The sequence below is a fragment of the Saccopteryx leptura genome, chromosome 4 (assembly GCF_036850995.1).
Source record: "Saccopteryx leptura isolate mSacLep1 chromosome 4, mSacLep1_pri_phased_curated, whole genome shotgun sequence".
In the NCBI taxonomy this organism is placed as follows: Eukaryota; Metazoa; Chordata; class Mammalia; order Chiroptera; family Emballonuridae; genus Saccopteryx; species Saccopteryx leptura.
This window is the reverse complement of record NC_089506.1, coordinates 224,238,502-224,258,974: the sequence shown is the minus strand read 5'-3', so window position 1 is coordinate 224,258,974 and position 20,473 is coordinate 224,238,502. Positions and strand designations below refer to the sequence as shown.

The window sequence follows — 20,473 nt, the reverse complement described above, 5'->3', positions numbered from 1 at the left end:
TGGCTCTCAGCCTCGACTGTACATTAGACACATCTGGGCGGCTGTGGCCACATACCTGTCAGCTCTGGGCATTAAGAGTAAGGGAGAGATCAAAGCATTTTGCAGTAAGTAATACGGTCTTTGGCAGAGCAAACTTTGCTCTAATTTAACCCTATAAATCATTGGGAAAGTCACTGAATACCTTACATGCTTTTGCAACTTAATCATTTCCTGATTATCTAGGGTAAAGCAAGCACCAAGAAAAGCTAGATGTGCTTTCTCTCCATCTCCAGCAACTGAGCGGTTGGGGGAAATTCCATGTATCCAGTATGGACTGCGATGTGATACTTATCAAATTCCTACCTGCAACTACATGAATACGTTTACTATGAAAGGGACTTAAGTTAAAATAAAGTAAGTCTCGCTTCCAGGGAGAAGGCCTTTCTGCAGCCGGCCTGGGAGGACCCCCCCCCCCCCCCCCCCCCGGGGAGGCAGCTGTTTCGTGAGTCACGCAGACCTGCCTCCGGACCGCACGCCAGCAGCCTCGATTCTGACTTTTAAGGGTTTGCAAACGATCAGCCGGCATTGACTAAGTAAGAACTGAGACAAAGCGGGACAGACGTTGGGGCAGGAAGTCTTGTCACATTGTTTCTCCTTCAGAGGCTCCTCACTGAGAGCAGGGTTTCCTAGGGTTTTCCGATCATTATTACATCACTTGGGGCTCTTGCTAACCATGCTGAGACTTGGGTCCATCTCACATGGACCGACTCGGTAACGATGAGGTAAGAAACTAGGATTCTGATGACAGCAAGTGCCCTGAGTGATCTCAATATTATCAGGTCGGTTTAGGGAATGGTGTTAACATAATCATCTTTGCTTCATACGGAGAAACGGAAGAGGCAATCAAGGGAGCTGGTGCCACAGTTCCAGTCCCCACTCGCGGAGAGCGAGTTCTGATCTCCCCTTGAGGAGAACAGCAGCGGGCCCACGGGAGCAAGCCGACCAGGTCTGGCCCGTGCTTGTTTTCGTGAGCAATGCTTTATTGGAACACAGCCATGCCCATTTAAAAAATAAAATACATTTTTCTCCCATGACTGCTTCTGTGCTATGACAATGTTGGGTCCTGAGGAGAAGGACTCTATGACTCATTAAGTGAAAAATGTTTGCTATCTGGCCTTTAACAATAAATGAGTTTACTGATGCCTGGATAAAAGACATGACTTCAGACCTGGGGACACTTAGAATTAGGACTAAAGCCCTCAGTAAGTATGAACTCAAAAGAAATCCGTGTTTGTGGATGGAAAAGGCAGATGAACGTTCCATGCGTCTCTTCCCAGGACCAAACTGGAGTTATAACTACATTTAAGAACAATCATCCTGAAAAACCAACTTCAGACTAAGTGAAGAGCAGTCCATAACCAAGATTTCCCAGAAGAAGCCACATCAAGACGGCTAGGAAGGGCGGAGACACGGAAAGGGCCGTGCCCACATCAGGAGCCAGCGGGCGGCCGAGGGTCTGAGGGACTCTCGCCTGCAGGGAGGTTTTCCCTGAGAGGGGAGGGTCCTCGCCCCAGTATGGGAGCCCCAGCCTAGAGCACCAGAGCCTAGAGGAGGCGCCCACACAGCATCGAGCGGGGAAAAGAGGCGAGGTTTCTGTCTGTGAGAAAGAGACGGGAGCTCTCAGAGACAGGGTCAGCACAGAAAATCTCATTCACAGGGTTCAAACCCACAACCTTGTTTTGGGATGAGGCTCTTAACCAACGAGGTTAGGCTACCTGGCCAGGGCCCCAGCGTTTGTCGCAAAAGATCTGAGAGGATATCATCACGCTTACTTACAAAAAGAAACTGGAATTCATGAGCGAGTTAGGAACTGAGGAATTCATGAGTAATTCATGAGGTCATTGAAAGAGGTTTTGCAAACATATATTTCCTTTATGTTGAAATCCACTTTTCTTGGCCTGACCCGTGGTGGCGCAGTGGGATAGAGCGTCAACCTGGAACGCTGAGGTCGCCGTTTGAAACCCTGGACTTGCCTGGTCAAGGCACATATGGGAGTCGATGCTCCCTGCTCCTCCCCTCCTCTCTAAAAATGAGCAGATAAATAAAAAAAGAAGAAGAAATCCACTTTTCTTAAATATAAAATCCTTCGGTATAACCATTAATATTTGAAGTCACGGCAAAGACACAGTGAGAACCTTGTACGGGACACCTCGCACCAGGTGGGGGTCCACTTTGTGAGCCCAGCTGAGTCTTCCCAGCAGCTGTGGGACAGCGTGTGGCTTCCTCCGCTGCCGCGGGAACGCCTCCAGAGAGCGGTCCCCAGAAGGCCGTTGTTGCTGCGTTTCTATCTGTTTTGCCAAGAAGCAGGGAAGACGACTGACAGAAGAGGAATTCGGAAGTACGGGTCTGTGCCGCCTCCCTCTCCTTCCCTGCCTGCAAGCACCACCTCGCAGCAGCCCAGTGCCTCTCCATCAGCTGAGGGAGGCAGGAAGTTACACAATTATAAAGTCATTCACATACTCCGTAAACTGTAAACCCTTACGAGGGGGCCTCACTTCCAATTGTACGAATCACTGACCCCTCAGCCCCTCGACTCCAAGTCCTACCGGGAATGGAAGGACACAACTTCGGAGCCGAACCCAGATGAGTCTCGTTGTTTTATTCATTGATTTAAGAAACTGCTCAGGCGGTGAGAGCCTACTGCACGTCAGGCAATATCTCCCCTTGCTTTCACACCAGCCCGGTTGGAGGAAATACTTGTATTATCCCCATTTCACAGACGAGGCAATCAAGGCTCAGAGAGTTGAAGTAACTCGCTCAAGGTTTCTCAGTCTGTAACGTGCAGGGCGGAGATTCAATGTCAGGTTTTCTCATCCAGAGTTGTCTCTCTTAACCAGCATGGCACCCTGTCTTGGCTTTCCTCGGAGTGTTATATTAAATAATTAGGAGCATTTGATTGGCCCATGGACATTTTTTTTTTAATATAAAATTTACATCCAAATACAAGAGCTTTCTTCCTGATCTTACTCCAAGGTCAAGTGTGGAATAACGTCTATCTTACTCAGAGTGTCTATCTTGGAGGGCAGATGGACCTTGTGTGGTCATTTAAAAAGAAGTAAAAATAGAGAAGGCCTCATAAGGGAGGGTTTGTTTTCCAGGGACATTGTACCCTATGGTATTTGCTGATTGGCACAACCACCGCCATTTAACTCGGTTTCCTAATCATGACAATAAAGACTGGAATTAGCCCAGTCCAATGGGTGCGTGCCTGCCCCCAGGGCTCACAAAAGCCTTCTCCCCCGGTCCAGGCTTTCCTGCTGATGAGGACCCAGCTGACGAGGCTGCTATCTCTAGCTCCCAACAATCCAGTCCAAAGAAATCAGGAGTAAAGAGTGAATGTCCCCCCCCCATGCTAATTTCGCTCCCTCCATGGTGGCACCCACACTCTCAGTGCCCCCTTCCCTCCAAACTTTCAGAATACACCAACTGTGGAGAAAGAGTTTGACTAGAATAATTTACGGTCAACTCGCCAATTGCAATTAGTGTTCACCTTTCTTGAGCAATTCAGAAGATTCTTTGGGTTTATTCTCAGAAGGGTATTCGTTGTCACCGTGCAGAAGTGTGGGGGGGTTTGTGCACTTGGGTCCCTAATACACAGAAGCTTGTGGGAAAGCCGTGTGTAACCTATCTCCGCCCCTCAGAGGGTGTGGGCTTGCTCAGACCACAGCTGATAACCCTCCTCCCAGAGCAGAGACGTGGAGGGCACCTAATCTTATGAACAGGACACTTTAGAAAATACAGTGAAAAGATCGATTTGTAGCTTGGAAGATGGTAGGGATAACTTCACCTCCTCTGGCACTCAGAGGGCTGTTTGTACCCTCTGACATTTGCAGAACTATATACACTTTGTATCTATGCGTCATTTAAAAATATGTATCTATAAATAAATTTTATGTATCTATAGATAAATTATATTTTTTATTTTTGAACAAGAGTAGCTTTCATGTTCAGCTGGATACAGTCTTCTTTGTTTTGGAACAAACATCAGTAGTTGGGGGTTTTCTTTGCATTTTAAAAAATTTTATTATTTTTAAAATTTATTGTGTGAACATGGATTCAAGTGACCCAGTCAATATAACACCCTCACCCCCCAACAACATACCCCCATTACACCCCGTTTACGCCCCTCCCTCAACCTCCCTCCCCCCTTCCCTCTGGGATTTGCTGTCCTGTTACCTGTATCTCTGTATTACATATATATAATTTCACTAATCCCTGCACCTTCTCTGATCCCACCCCCTCACCCCCCTTCCCTCTGGAACTTGAAGTTCTTTGGAACTTGAAGTTATCTTTCAAAATAAAGGTGACGCACATCCAAATACATGAAACCGCTCACTTTCAGTCCTGGAGCCCCCACGAGGAGCGCCCCCCAGCCGGTGTGGCTGCGGCTGCCTGAGCCTTTGGCTGCTCCCCCCACCCCCGTGTTCTGCATCAGCCAGGCCCATCCACACACACACACACACCCCGTCTTTGCACAGGCTGGAACTCCACTACCTTCTACCCCCTTCTCCCCACAGCTGACTCTAGTGCATCCTTCAAAAACGTAGCCCAGAGGCCACCTCCTCCATGAAGTATTTCTTGACTGCTCCAGACTGAGCTCAGTGCCCATTTTGTGTCTCCTGCACCCACTAGTTTCCTTATTCTTACCACACTTGATTGATCTGACTCCTGCAGACCGTGTGCCTCTTACTAGACGCCCTCGAGGACAGCTGGACCTGTATCCCAGCTCCATTTCCTAGCTCTGTGACTCAGCAAGGTGCTGAGACTCAGTCTCCTCGTCTGTAGAACGGGGGTAATCAATCCTGCCTTACCGGTGATTAAAATGTCTAAAACGCTTAAGCCTTAAACAATGCCGGGGATACACGTGTTCAGTAAGTAGGAGCTATCATAATAACAGAATAAAAGTAACAATTACAATCGCCATTAATTATCTCAGTATTCCCAATGCCTAGTACAAACCGCAGTGTGCAGTAGGCAGTCAGTAAGTTGGTGTTAAACAGAACTGTGGCTGGTACAGTGGCTGGTACATCTGAACTCTGCTGTCCAGTATAAGGCCATCAGCTACAAGTGGCTGTTGACCACTTAAAATGTGTCAGTCCAAGTTGAGATGTGCCGTAAGTATAAATACACACCGGATGGTGAAGAATTAGCATGGAAAATAGAAAGTGAGATTATCTCATAATTAATGTTTTTTGTATTGATTACATGTTGAAATGATATTTTGGATCTTTTGGGGTAAATAAAATAATACTCTTTAAAAAAATGTCACCAGCTTGTTCTTACTTTTCACAATGAGACTGCAGGGAAATTTAAAATGAGATATGTGACTACATGATATCTTTGTGTGATATTTCCACGGGGCAGCATGGATTGAGACTGCTCTCCACCTACTGTGAGAATTCCACATCTCCACGCAGCCTCATTCATGCTCAAATTCTATGTGAGTTTTAGTAGAGAGAATGCATTTAGGATGAAAAATCTTATCAGATTGGTTTGTAAGGGGTTTTCCATGCAGGGTTAACAAGCTGGGGTATAGAAAAGTGGAAAGAGGCCCTGGCCAGTTGGCTCAGTGGTAGAGCGCGGCCTGGCGTGTGGATGTCCTGGGTTTGATTCCTGGTCAGGGCACACAGGAGAAGCACCCATCTGCTTCCCCACCCCTCCCCCTCCCCTTCTCTCTCTGTCTCTTTCTCTCTCTCTCTTCTTCTCCCGCAGCCATGGCTTGATTGGTTTGAGCAAATTGGCCCTGGACGCTGAGGATGGCTCCATGGCCTCCGCCTCAGGTGCTAAAATATGGCTCCATTGCTGAGCAGCAGAGCAATGCCCCAGATGGGCAGAGCATTGCCCCCTAGTGGGCTTGCCACATGGATCCTGGTCAGGGTGCATGCAAGGGGTCTGTCTCTCTGCCTTCCCTCCTCTCACTATTATAATTATGAAAATTAAATACATTGTTTTTTTAAAGTGGAAAGGGGTCTAAATCTTTGTGGGGACGTTTCAGGTTCGCTGTGACCCTGAGATTCAAGAACTGCGTCAGTGGCAGAGGAAGCTGCGTGAGGACAAGCACATTCGTGAGCGGGTCAGAGTTTTCTGGGCCAAGCAGGAACAGAAAGGTTGGTGGTTTGGTGTGACTCAGAGCCTCACCTCCGGAGGTCCTGAGCTCGTGTTTCAGGGACGGGTCCCACCTGCCGTTTGAATGTCGAGGCTCAGCACAACGGGTAAAGCACTGGGTTTCTGGAGTTGACCAGAGAGATGGTCATGGAATTCTTGCACTTCTATCTGTGTGACGCCGATCAAGTCCCACGTGCAGAGGGGGACTAACACGAGCACCTGTCTGTGCGGTTGGTACAGGGTTACAAGAGAGGATCTTTAGAACAGGTGCCGGCACAAGGTCCCCGTGGTTAGTGTTGTTCAAACACCTGTGTGCTCTGAAACAACGTCAGGTGAGACTCTCGGCTCCTGGGGGCTCCTGGGGTCCCGTGCAGGGGCCGTGTGTGTCTCTCTCGTCTGGGTGTGCCCAGGTCTGGCAGAGAACCTAGCATGCAGCAGGCGGTCCGTGCCTATTTGGTGGATGGATCCCTGGGCTTTACTTGACAGATGAAGAACTAGAGACCCAGGAAGGTCGAGGGACTTGCCCAAGGTCCCACAGCGGGTGGAGGACCCCGGGCGGGGCTCCTTTCTCTGTTCAGTGGCCTGACACACCTCCGAAGGGGAGACACAGAGAGGCAGGACCTCTCTTGGGTTCACCCCTCAGAACCAAACCCCAGGAATCGCCTGAACCTGCATGTCGCTCATCTGATTTCTTACGACCCGGGCTTTGGGTTCTTGCTGTGTGTGTTTGTGTTGACTGAAGCCCCCAGGGTAGGAGTGAGGGACAGCCTACTGCCACCAAGTGTCCCCTCAGGTGTCACCAAACTGAATCGTTTGTTAAACTCGAGCCCTACAGAGTCCTTCCAGCTTTACAGCTTATGAATCTGGGTAGCAAGGAGGTGTAGAAAATAAATCCCCCCAGCCGAGGTGACGCCATAATCAGACCCCACAGTTCTCTGGTGAAGCGCTTTGAAAATGAATGGTCAATGTATGCTAGTCCTTCTCTACATTTTCAATGAAAAAAAGCAGAGTAATTGCAAATAAAAACGGTGTTTTGACTTAGTCTAAAAAGCCCATGAACCCATCGACCCATCTGTGTACAAAGCCAGCAAAGAAACCTATTTCTTCAGGGGGTGCCGCGCTGTTCTTGTTGTGCTCTGGTATTTATAACATGAATGCACTTGGCCAAGTTCATTTCTCTGAGCAACCTTGTTGCAGACAGGAGGTCTGAGGGAGAGCAGCGTCAGCTGTCAGGGTAGAATCACAGTCATTTATAACCCGTCTCATGTTACTCTGAGTCAGAAGCCGTCCCAAACAGGATTTTCTTCCAGGGCAGACACTGGGCGGAGTTATCCCTGAGTCTCCATCCATCGGGACAGTTGCAGGAATAATTTTAAAATGTTTGTGACAAGATCTCAGCCCATATAATCCCAAAGAACATGCCTAAGACATTTTTGAGATGTGGTCAAACGTCCCTTCTCGATTAATAGCGTATTTTTAGCTTCGTATAGTCAGTAATAGTTTTAAAATGTGCTTTGTAACTAAATATCCATATTTTATTTGGAAATCTAGTGTGGGTAAGAAGAAAGAAACCACAGAAATTGTTCCCATAACATCAGATTTTGTATATACGTCTGTTCATTCTTTATAGGTGTACAAGTACTCTTTTTTATTTTTATTTTATTTTATTTTTTGACAGAGACAGGGAGAGAGTCAGAGAGAAGGACAGAGAGGAACAGACAGACAGGAAGGGAGAGAGATGAAAAGCATCAATTCTTCGTTGCAGCTCCTTGGTTGTTCATTGACTGCTTTCTCATATGTGCCTTGATGGGGGTGGGGGGCGCCTACAGCAAAGTGAATGACCCCGTGCTCAAGCCAGCGTCCTTGGGCTCAAGCCATTGACCTCAGGGTCTCGAACCTGGGTCCTTCACGTCCCAGTCCAACGCTCTATCCACTGCGCCACCGCCTGGTCAGGCATGTACAAGTACTCTTTAAATGACTTGATCATTTCTTGGTATTTTAAATAAAGGGAGTGAAGGTGGTTTATCTGTCAAAGGAAATAAATAATTTACTTTTAGTTCTTTACCTATTTATTTTCTATCTCCTTTTCAGAGTGGTTTGTAATAGCTTATAGAAACTCATATAATATGTTTTTTTTAGTAAATGTGGTAATTATGTTAAGGAAAAAATTAAAAATAGGGGAAAAAAATAAAGCCACTACATGTAGTAAGCAAAATACTCCAAAGCCTACAAGTGGTAGATTTCTTAGAGACCAAGCAGGAGCTAGAGTCTGTAACACTGTGCACGGCGTCCACAACAACAAAGAAAATAAGCCAGTTATTCAGGATACAGGTGGCCTTTCCCTAGTCCACTATTCAGCGTGAATAATAACTTCAGAAATGTTTCTGCTATAAATAGAAATCCTGCTCTGAACTTCCTAGAAGCCACAACCACGAAGGAATCACACTTCTTCTTGAGCTGACTTTTCCCGTGTGAAGAGGACGCCCGCATCCCAAGGGGCAGAAGCCCACCTTCTAGGCTGAGGGTCTTCCCTTTCACCCCAGGGGGATCTGTCACTCGGTCAGGCCGGTGGCCGAGGCCGGGCAGGTCCACAGTGGACCCGGGCAGACGGTAGAGGAACTGCGGAGCCGGCAAGCGCTGGGCCGTTCCCGTCAGTCTTGCAACAACGACGCAGGAGCAAAGAAGCAGGTGGAAACCACTTCTCAGGGAAGCCAACAGCAAAAGGGCCCCTCACAGCGACGGGCAGGCGGTCCACACGCGGCCCTCCGTCCTGGGGGCAAGCCCCGCCGCCTCACATAGACTACACACGCGTGGCCCTGCCGTGTGCTCACGCACTTGTCAGGCGAAGTGCGAGCCAGCGAGCCCAACACGGCTGTCTTCCCAGCACGCGCCCAAGGGCGACTCTCTCTGAAATACAAGCTGGAGCTCAGAGGGGGCTCAGCACTGGGACATCGTCGCTGCCATGTGGCGTCCCCGCCTGCCGACACCATTGCCGAACCCCTAGTTGCCAGATCTTGCACGTCTGCAGAGACCCGTGACCTTCAGAAAAGCTCTTAATTTATTGAGCGCCAAACCACACCCATGACGCATTCGATGAGTATAAACTATTGTTACTCCGATGTTTCAGGGGAGGAGACTGGGTCTCAGAGGGTCAGTCCTTGTCTGTGTCACCCAGCTGCTGAGTGGCAGAGCTGAGGAAATGTCGAACTTGCCGCAACGTTTGACTGACCCCCTTGCTGTTTGCACAGACCTTCGGTCAGTCTGTGAGCGGGAGGCTTGGGGGAGGACTGGAGATCACATTCTCTGTAAGTGAACCCGGGGTTCAGTGCAGAAATGGGGGCTGCCCAGGACGGACCCTGCCTCCTCCCAGGCGATGCTCAGAGTGAGAAGCCAGCCAGACGCCCACGCCGTGTATGATTTCACCCCCAGGAAACGCCATGCTGGGGGGACGTGGGTGGTCCCAGCTTCAGGGCACGGGGTTTCTTTTGAGGCTGATGAAACTGTTGTAAAACTTGATTGTGGTGATGGCTGTACCTGACTGTGAATACACTGAAAGTCATTAAAATACGTAGGTAATGAAGTCATTAAAATATGTATGTAATAAAATCATTATTATGGCATGTGAGTTATAACTTGACAGAGCTGTTATAAAACTAATAAAAATGAAGGCACAAATGACCTCATACTCAGTAAGGTAAATACTACCCAAAACTAGGAAATAAGTACTGGAAAGGATGTGGAGAAACTGGAACCCTTGTGCACTGCTGCTAGTAAGAATGTAAAAGTGTGCAGATAAACAGGCTCCTTACAGAATTAAAAATGAAATGACCATCTGATCCATCAACTCCACTTTGGGTGTATACTCACACACAAAAGCAAGTATATAGTACCTTTGTGTGTGTGTGTGTGTGTGTGTGTGTGTGTGACAGAGACAGAGACTCAGAGAGAGGGACAGATAGGGGCAGACAGGCAGGAAGGGAGAGAGATGAGAAGCATCAATTCTTCACTGTGGTACCTTAGTTGTTCACTGATTGCTTTCTCATATGTGCCTTGACCAGGGGAGCTACAGCAGACCGAGTGACCCCTTGCTCAAGCCAGCATCCTTGGGCTCAAGCTGGTGAGCCTTGCTCAAACCAGATGAGCCCGCGCTTAAGCTGGTGATCTCGGGGTTTTGAACTTGTATCCTCCGCGTCCCAGTCTGATGCTCTATCCACTGCGCCACTGCCTGGTCAGGCACAAGTGTATATGTTCATAGTCGCAGAAAAGGTGCAATTAATCCAAATGTCCATTGGTGGATGAAAAGATCCCCTCCCCGAATCATCCAGCTTGGTCAACACTCTATGGACAAGGTCCGTCTAAAGTAAACAGAACTGTTTCCAAGCAAGCGGACAAAGAAACAACGGGAAAAATATATGTGTATACATAATATATAAGTGGACAAAGAGAAAAGGTCTCCTGAATGCTAATAGTGATTATCTCTAAGTGGTAGTCATAGAGGCAATGGATAGGTTGATTGATTTCTGCCTGTTTCGTTTTCCAAAAGAAAAACACAGGTGACTATTTTTTGTTTTCTAAACAGCAAAGGTCGTTCACGTTCACGGTGTGCTCACTAGGAGGCCGGCAGGAAGCCCAGTTCTAAGGGCTTCCCTGGCAGTCACTCATTCTCCACTGCAGCCCTTGGAAGTGGGTCTCCATTCTGTAGATGGAGAAGCAGAGGCACAGAGAGGTTGAAGAATGTACCTAGGCCCACACAGCAAGGACGTCGCAGAATCAGGGGGCTCAGCTCCAAAAGTCCGACCTCTTCTCCACTTCGTTCTGCTGCAATGCACTAATGTTATTTATGGAGTTAAAATGCGGGAGAGGCATCGACTGGTGTTGGATTTCCTAAGAAACCCGTCAAGATTCAACCTCTGATTAAGTTTCGGGGGAGGAGGGCGTGTTGCCCGTGTTCCCTTAAAGCCGTTAGCCTGTTTTAAAGGGCGATGGTCCCACCTGTCTAGTGGTCCTGCCTTCTCTCCGTGGACTCATGGCATTTACCCTCAGGGTCTAAATATAGGATCCGAGCAGCTGAAGATTCTTGCCAACTTTCAGATTCAACTCTCATTAGCCCGGGACCTAGACATTTTGAAGGTGTAGACGGATGGAGCTTGACATTAAAGACAGACTGATTCCTTTTAAAGTAATTTAAAAATCGTCCCTTTGTCAAAGTGATACATTATCATTATGAAAATACAGAAAGGTGTCAGGAGATCAACCCAGCATGTTGTCACCGACAATACCTCGGTGTCTAGGAAGGCTTTTACAGAGCGCCTCATTTGGACTCATGTGCGTAGGAGGGAGGGGAGGGAGATGGAGTCATTTGCATATGTGCGGCTGTTTCAGGGTGCACTGGAGTTCCCCTCATTTGCTTTTCGTGGCATCTGGAGACTTGTCACTTAAGAAGTTTCAAAGGGACATTTGAAGATGGCCAGGGTGAGCAGCTAATACTGGCAGAAAGAGTCCTGGGCTTGGAGCCCAAAGAGTCATATTCAAACCCTGCTTGGAAGCTTCCTAGCTGTGTGTCTTTGAACGAGGCACTTAACCTTCCTGATCTTCCACCGTTCTACAAGCCCAGTTGAGAGACCAGGTTATCTGAGTGTGAAAGACTTGAGCTAAAAATGCTCATCTACAAATGCTCACTGGCTATGTGACCTTGAGCAGTTCCTTAACCTCTCTGTGCTTCCATTCCATCATCTGTGCAATGGAAACCGTAACATCACTGACTCCCACAGAGACCCACAGGAAACAATGTGTGTAACGTGCCTGGTCCAATGCCTCACACACATTATTAGGTGCTCAGTGATGATGGACGGCTGCTATAAAGCATACACTTTTTACATCATATTTTTCCTTCTTGTGGATGGTGAACTCAATTCATGGGTTGCCGGAAGCATTTTAAAAGTGAAAGAGAGATAGAAAATAATCAGGATGTGTTTCTTGTGTAATAAGGATGACGCTAACAGTGAAGTTTTTGTTTCAGGTGTGTGTGTTTGTATACTGTTTGAGAAGTGTAAACTGTACTTCATCTCAGAGGTGACAGTTTAAAGATATGGAAACCTCTGGATTAGATCAGGTTATAAACTTGGATCCTACGATCTTAGATTTTACTTGACTTTGTCAAGGAGGTAGCTCTAGGAAATAGCAGTATTAAATGCATTTTCTGTATAAAAATGTGGTTTGGATCAGACTCCATTAAATCTTTTTAAAAAATAAACCCCCACATGAGAAAGGTTATTGAGCAGGTCACGCAAGGAAGAATGTTACTTCCCCTGAGAAAAGAGCTGGCTTCCTCCTCGACTTTCTCTTTGTCCCGCCTGCCAGGGACCCGAGTCAACTTAAAGTCCGTTTATAGCCACCTCTTCACTCTTCCGGTTACTGCGTCTACATTCTCCATTTCTCTTCAGACTTGGTGTTCTTTTTCTCTATTTTTATTAACTATATTTTGTTGTAGAATGATCTCAAATTCTCTTGGGGAAGAAGCAAGCTATAAGTACATTCGGGAAGAAAACAGGTATTTGTATTATCTGCAACACAGAGGTCGTGAGCCTCACGCGGGATAATAAATAAGAAAGAACACTGACCACGGAGAGGCCCGACCCAAAGGGACCTGTCACCAGGGCGCCTCTGACTCAGCGCAGTTGTGAGTTTCATCAGCTTCGTGGAAAAGGAGGCTCGTGCTTGGCATTTTGTTTTCACAGAATTTTTAAAAACTAAGTTTCTCCTTAACTAATTTATAAAAGTATCATTTGCTTGTTGTGGAAGATTGAACAGGCACTCTTTGGTGGATTTTTGTGTATCTCAGTTCATGTATGTATGTATTTATTTATTTATTTGTATTTTTCTGAAGCTGGAAACGGGAGAGACAGACAGACTCCCGCATGCACCCGACCGGGATCCACCCGGCACGCCCACCAGGGAGCGATGCTCTGCCCCTCTGGGGCATCGCTCTGCCGCGACCAGAGCCACTCTAGCGCCTGGGGCAGAGGCCAAGGAGCCATCCCCAGCGTCCGGGCCATCTTTGCTCCAATGGAGCCTCGGCTGCGGGAGGGGAAGAGAGAGACAGAGAGGAAGGAGAAGGGGAGGGGTGGAGAAGCAGATGGGCGCTTCTCCTGTGTGCCCTGGCCGGCAATCGAACCCGGGACTTCTGCACGCCAGGCCGACGCTCTACCACTGAGCCAAACGGCCAGGGCTCAGTTCATGTATTTAAATATCAGGATTACCCCGCACAGCCTGACCTGAGGTGGCGTGGTGGGTAAAGTGTCAGCCTGGAATGGTGAAGTCACCGGTTCAAAACCCTGGGCTCGCCTGGTCACGGCACACACAACAAGCATTCAGTGAACAACTTACGTGAAGCGACTACGAATTGATACTTCTTGCTCCTCCCCCCCTCCTCTCTCTGTAAAATCAATAAATAAAATCTTAAAAAAAAAAAATTTCCCTGTGCAATGAGATCCACAAGGAGCCCAACGTTATAGGAAAAGAAGCAAGTTTTCTTTTCTTTTCTTTTTAAGGTTTTATTTACTGATTTTTAGAGAGGAAGGAGAGCGAGAGTGAGAGAAAAGGGGGTGGGGAGGAGTGGGAAGCATCAACCCACAGTAGTTGCTTCCCCTACGTGCCTTGACCGGGCAAGCCCGGGGCTTCGAACCAGAGACCTCAGCGTTCCAGGCTGAAGGTTACGCCCACGGCGCCGCCCCAGGTCAGGCAGGCAGCAAGTGTTGAGGTCAGCGAGGGACGGACGGACGGACGGACGGACGGGACAGCGGGCGTGGCTGGAAGTTAATGATGGGACCCGGAGGCAAACGCCTGCCTCCCTGACACTGAAATCTGGGCGTTCCCACGGAACGGCAGCCGGCTTTCTGTCGCTGGAAACGATGTCCGTCCTTTTCACAAGCCTGGAGGCTGAGAGAGGGCTTGGGGCTTACGAAGGAAGGAAGCCGGAGTAAGGTTTCATTCATCGATTCAACAAAGACTGACTGAGCACCCGCTCTGGGTGTGGGACCAGACCTGCCAGGTACTAGAGATAGTGGAGACCATTAGCCTGTATACCTTGCTCTGCCAGGACCTCAGAGTCGGGCGGGAGAGGAGATGCTACCCCAGCAATCACAAGAGCACCCGACGACAGACTCTGAGGAGTGCTTCGTAGACGTGCAGGGCGCCCCAGGACTGTGCTGAGACAGGCCCCCCTAACCTGAGGCCAGCAGCGAGCTAGGTGCTAACCGGTGTGAGCAGCAGCCAGGGCAGAGTCCTGAGCGGGGAAGGGGAACTGGAGGAAACGGGAGTGATGAAGGTTGGATAGGAGGTGAGAGCGGAGCCAGGACAAAGCCGTGGCCTCCGGGCCTCCTTCAGGACCGTGGCCTCAACCCTTAGAGCAGCGAGCATCCTTTAGAGCAGTGCTGGTCACCCTGGTCCCTCCCGCCCACCAGTTCCAGCTTTCATGGTGGGCAGTAGCGGAGCAACCAAAGTATAAATAAAAAGATAGATTTCACTATAGTAAGTTGTTTTATAAAGATTGATTCTGCCAAACTTAGCGAAAATCCGACATAAAGTACTTGGTAATTACTATTATATGCTTTAACTTACTGTAACTCTGCTTTATAAATTTTATAAAGTAAAGTTACTTTCCTACTTTATAAATCACCATGACTGTGGAACCAACCGGTGGGTGGTTAGAAAATTTTACTGCTACCAGAGATACAGAAGTGGGCGGTAGGTATAAAAAGGTTGACTGCCCCTGATCTAGAGGGTTGTAGCTGGGAGCTGGCAGCGTCCGCCGGGCTTTATAGAAAGACAAGGTGTCTTCGGTGGGGAGGGAACGGATGGTAGTGATGATGGACTGAGGAAACATTTACGGGATAAAGATGACATGGGTGAGGTGAGTCATGTTTTCTAAGAAGTGGTTTCTAAGAAGTGGTTCTGTTTGCAGGTACGTTTCTCCCTAAGTTAGCGGTGGAAAATATCCCTGTTCTACTTCCAATATTCCAGGAAGCTTCCTGTTAGAGATACGTGTGTGGTTTAAACTTGGGATGTTACTTCCCATCCCCTTCTTTTAATATTTGATAACGTTTGGTTTCTTAGTTCTTGGGGTTTCTTGACTTGAGCCCCGTCTGGATTCAAGATCAGGAGTGAATACCACCCCATTCCTCAGCGCAGATTGAAATGGTTTCTCAGTTAGTTATACACTTGTTACAGGAGCTATTTCAAAATAAACTGGAGGGTTTTTTGTCGTTGTTGTTGTTGTTTTTCCATTTAACTTGCAGGCGGCATTTGCTGTACCGAGGCTCTGCCAGTCTGAACTGGATGAGAGCTGTTTATACTCACAGCTCATGCGAGATGCCTTGGATATTTCTAAAGGTCCCTGGCGGCGGCAGCAGCTGGGAATGCAGAGAAAAAAAAAAAAAGTCCTAAGACATGACACGGCTCGCCTGTGTTCATTCACAGCCCTGACTTAACCGGCTTTTGAAGACACAGATTTAGAAGGGCGTCCTCGTGGACGGTAGCTGCTTAAACCGCTGTGCTGAGACTCCAGCCTCAGTACAAGTTGGCTAGCTGTGCTAGGGAGCTGCCCTTATCAGCTGGAGCGTACTAGTAACTATATAAACACATACAGATATCACTGAAACTTGCCCGCAGTATTTGAAGAATATTTGTTTCAATGTTTGATTAAATGTAGCCTCTTCACCCGTTTTCCTAGGGTCACCCGCACTACTTGTATAATGATTTTGCTGAGCATCTACTACGTGCCAGGCAGCGGGTTACTACCTCACCTCATTTCATCCTGGCCCTCTGCTGAGCGGGTCGCCTTTCTGTCCCCGTGGTGCAGATCAAGGAGCTCAGGTTTGGACAGGTGGAGAGACTTGCTCCAGTGCCCGCCGGTCGGTCAGTGACTGTGGGATTCCGAACCAGACCTCTCTCAGCATCTGAACCGCTCTGGGGACCTGCTGCACACTTTGCTTCAGCGGCTTCCTGCCCTCTCAGTTTTCCTTTTATTAAGTGTCTTTTTTTTCCCTTTCCTATTAATCAAGATCCTTTCCGGGTTCAAAGCTTGATAATCCTCGTGATGTTGTGTCAATGTAACTCATGTCACTTCCGGCACCCAGCGTTCCTGTGGAAAAACCCTGCCTTCAAGAAGACTTGGCGAGCTGACTTTAGTAACATTGTTTAGAAGCCAACAACAGAAACCATAATGACTGCACCTTCGGGACTGTCAGAGTTGTCTTAATAATGCCTGGTGTGTGGCTCCCAGATTGGTTCAACTTTCCTCAAAATAACGTCGCAACCCAACATCCGGCTCTGTCAAGAAAGGGAGCTTCACTCACCGGGCTTCTGACATTTACCCTCACATGTCAACATTTATTTTATTTTAGAAAGGAACTCTCCATGCTTTGTTCTCCACTCCATCACCACCTGCCCGCCTGGAACAGGAAGGGATGGGGCCACCAGGCGGAGGAGGGAGGCTCGTAGCATGCGGGCCCTTCTCACAGCGTCGCATCTTCTGTAATTCAAGCCGGAGGGCTGGCACCTCTCTCTCCGGGCTTTTCTGCCCTCTCAGCGCCTGTGGAACTGGCGGGGCACCAGCCTGCCGAGGAGACAAGGACAGCACAGGGGCGGGAGGCCACGGCCTGGATGGTGTTGGAGGCCAACCACAGGGATGCCTGTCAGCTCGGGGAAACCAGGTTGTCTTATCCATCCTGCCGGCTGCCTCCTCCTTGGCTCCCTTCCTCCTGGGTACCCACCTGTGCAGGGCTCTGTTCTGCCAAGACCGGGGCCAAGCCACTAAGGAGAAACTGCATTGCCTTAACAGTTTTTTAGCAAATTATATATAATATATATATATATATATATAAAATTATATATATAATTTTTAAAAATTATATATATAATATATAATATAATATTATAGTGTTATATAAATATATATATAAACACACACAATATATATATATTTGATAGAACAGGAGGACACAGAAACATCATCTTTACACTGCCCTGAGGCAATCACTTTGAACTTTTTTTTTAAAAATTTTTTATTTATTTATTTACTTTTTTAGATTTTATTTATTCATTTTTATTAGAGAGAGGGGAGAGAGAGAGAGAGAGAGAGAGAGATAGAGAGAGAACAGGGGGAGGAGCAGGAAGCATCAACTCCCATATGTGCCTTGACCAGGCAAGCCCAGGGTTTTGAACTGGCGACCTCAGCATTCCAGGTCGACGCTTTATCCACTGCGCCATCACAGGTCAGGCCACTTTGAACTTTTAGCAACGTCTCTGGGTGATACTTCTGTATCTTTAACAGATAGATATGCTTTTAGACACATTAGCTACCAATGTTCCTGCTACGACAGCTGAGAATTAGCTCGCTTACGTCCCCTCTCCATCCTCCCAAAGCAGTTCAAATGCTCTTTTTTTTTTCAAATTGATTTTTGGACGGGGGGGGGGGGTGATGAAAGAGGGAAAGTGAGAAAGAGGGGGGAGAAGCAGGAAGCATTTACTCGCAGTAGCTGCTTCCTGTATGTGCCTTGACCGGGCAAGCCCAGGGATTTGAACCGGTGACCTCAGCGTTCCAGGTCAGCGCCTTCTCCACTGCACCACCACGGGTCAGGCAGATTCCTTTGTTGGTTGACTCTATAGTTTCTAGTATATTGCCCTGTGGACTTCTTTATATCACAACGGTGACTAGAACACACAAGTATGAAGCACTCATGTGACCACCATCCCAGTTAAAAAAAGTAGAGCGCTGTCTCTTCCCCCATAAAGTCACTCACCTTCTGTGACCATGGGTCTTTGCTTTTCTGCAGCCTTCTTTTAGTTTTTAGATGCATCCCTCCACGACTGGATTTGCCCTAAATAGCGCCACGCGGTAGGTGCCATTCCCCGCTCTGCACCTGTCCATCAACCTCGGTGAACTTATCTAAACCGACATGTGTCGCAGTGGTCCACCCACGGCCACTGCTGTGTGCTCACGATTCAGGCTGACCACAGTGTATGTATCCAGTTAGCTGCCAATAGGCATCTCGTTTACTTCCTGTGTTCTGCTGGACGTCCTAGCTCACACTGCCCAGTGCACCTAGGCAGGGGTTTCTCTCTCCGGGCGACGGATACGGGAATAAAATGTCCACACTGGGGGGGGGGGGCGCATGTGTCCTTGGATTCACTGGACAATGCCAGTTTTCCAGTGTGACCGCACCAGTGGACGTTTCCCAACCTCAGAGATTCTGACTTGATTGGCCAGGGTGGGGCTGGGCACTGGGGAAATTCCATTGTGGGGTTCCATCGAGTCTAGTCGTCTCTCAACTGTACGGTTTGTGGGAAGTTCTTAGCACCTTTTCTCTGCTTTCCCAGGCGAGGTCAGCGTGTGGGCGCTAGGTGAGAAACATTATCAAGGCAGGGACAGGAGTTGGTTAAAATACGGAGACAAAGACATTCAGGAGAATTCATGCTTCAGGCCGGGTTGAGGAGCTAGAAAACACAAGGGCTGGGAATCTCTCCCGGGAGCCTGCCTTCCCTTCACGCCTGTGCTCCTGCGTGTCTGTCTGCCACTTGCAGGCCCGAGAGAATGCCACTCAAATAGCTTACACTTTGAGACACTGATAATCTTCTGAACCACTCCGAAGGTGCTTAGAGTTCTGTTTCTTTAAAGGAACTCCAACCTCGGTTTGAGACTCTCAACTCTGGCTGAAGTTAGCAACACGGGACAGCTTTGAATCAATACTGATGCCCGGGCCTCAGAGCTGTTACATGGGAACATCTAGGGTGAAACCCAGGCACCAATATGCTTAAGGAGCTACCCAGATGGTCTTTATTCTATTATTTTAGAGAGAGGGAGGGAGGGAGAGACGGGAACATCGAGGTGCTCCTGTGTGTGCCCTGACTGGGGATCGAACCCACAACCTCTCTGCTGCAGTATGGTGCTCCAACCAACCCAGCCATCCAGCCAGGGCTTAATTTTTATTTTATTTTATTTTGTTTATTGTTTTTCGGAGAGACAGAGAGAGGAAGAGAGAGGGTGAGGGAGAAGGCCAGCCTGTGTTCTGTTGTTCTGCTCAGTTGTGCATTCATTGGTTGCTTCTCGTGTGTGCCCTGACCGGGGATTAAACCCATAACCGTGTCATTTTGGGACGATACTCTAACTGACTGAGCTAACGAGCCAGGGCCCCGGTGATTCTTAAATGCAGCCGTGGATAGAGAACCAGTGGTCAGGGGTCTCACACTTGAACCAGCACCCATCACAGTGAGCAGGAGGGCTTGTTAGACACACAGGTGGGCTCCCCGGGCAGCTTCTGACTCTGTGGGTCTGGGATGGGGCCCCTGAATTTGCAGTTCTAGCAGGCCCCCCAACCACACCTGTGGTTACCCTGCATGCTGCCCGGGGGGACCGGAGCAGCCGTGCTGAGCTGCTCCATCTGGCTGTGTGCTTCCTCCCTCCTCTGCATCACGCCCTCAGCCTGGTCGCTGGGGACTGGCAGGTGCCACAGCTCGGGAATCCGTCTCCCTCAGTCAGCCGCTCAACAACACCCCCAACCACATCACAGTCGAAGGGGACAGGGGGAGCACTAACTGTGGACGGTGCATCGGGTCTGGGAAGGACGGTTAACTGTCATCACCCAGAGGGTCTTCATTGTGATGACCCATGTGGCTTCCAAAGACGTGGCACAAACAGAAATACACATTGAAAAATGTTGTTTTAAATGTTCCCATGATCACAGGCTCCAAGGATTGAAAATATTTTTCTGGTTTGAGTTATTAATAGTGATTAGTCGCTAAATAAATACCTTATAAGTTTTGATAGTTATTAAAACAGAAGATAGTTATTAAATGGAGACGCCATTTCACATTCCCTGTTTGGCACCTGGGGTTTTCACACGCTGGGAAGGGGCAGGTGGGGAGGTGGGCCAGGGACCAGTGTAAACCCTGCAGCCACAAGTCCACACGGAGCCGCTGAAGGTCTGGAAATCGCCTTTCTTGGAAGAAGCCATGTCCCAGAACCCTGGGGGCAGGGGTCTTTGTGTAATCTGGAGCACAGAGGCCCTGTGTTCTTCCCCAGGGACCCGGAGTTAGAGACTGCTGGCCCGGTCTGAGGGCAGCCTGCAGGCCACCTCCTCCCAGAAGTGCGGGGCTCCCTGGGATGGTGACCTCACTGCACCCTGGGCAGGGGCCTGGCCAGTGAGTGCCCTTGCTGGGAGGTCAGGACTGAGTCCAGGAGAGTGGGCTGGACCTGAAACATCTGTGCTACACGGCAGACACCAGCTTTCTGTTTGAACATTGCTCTCCACGAAACAACCGGAGCCGTGAC

General features: G+C 48.6%; 2 protein-coding genes across 5 annotated transcripts in view; one reads left to right on the top strand and one right to left on the bottom strand.

Annotated features, from left to right (window-relative positions):
- Positions 1–20,473, bottom strand: part of LOC136404021 (lysine-rich nucleolar protein 1-like) — a 360,920-nt gene that overhangs the window by 61,137 nt on the left and 279,310 nt on the right. The window lies entirely within an intron of this gene.
- LOC136404023 (IQ domain-containing protein K-like) overlaps positions 1–20,473 on the top strand; it is a 69,154-nt gene that overhangs the window by 47,350 nt on the left and 1,331 nt on the right. For both annotated transcript variants that reach the window (XM_066383507.1, XM_066383508.1), the window contains one exon: positions 6,035–6,146. In XM_066383507.1, the coding sequence (XP_066239604.1) occupies positions 6,035–6,146 (112 nt within the window). The remainder of the gene's footprint in view (positions 1–6,034; positions 6,147–20,473) is intronic.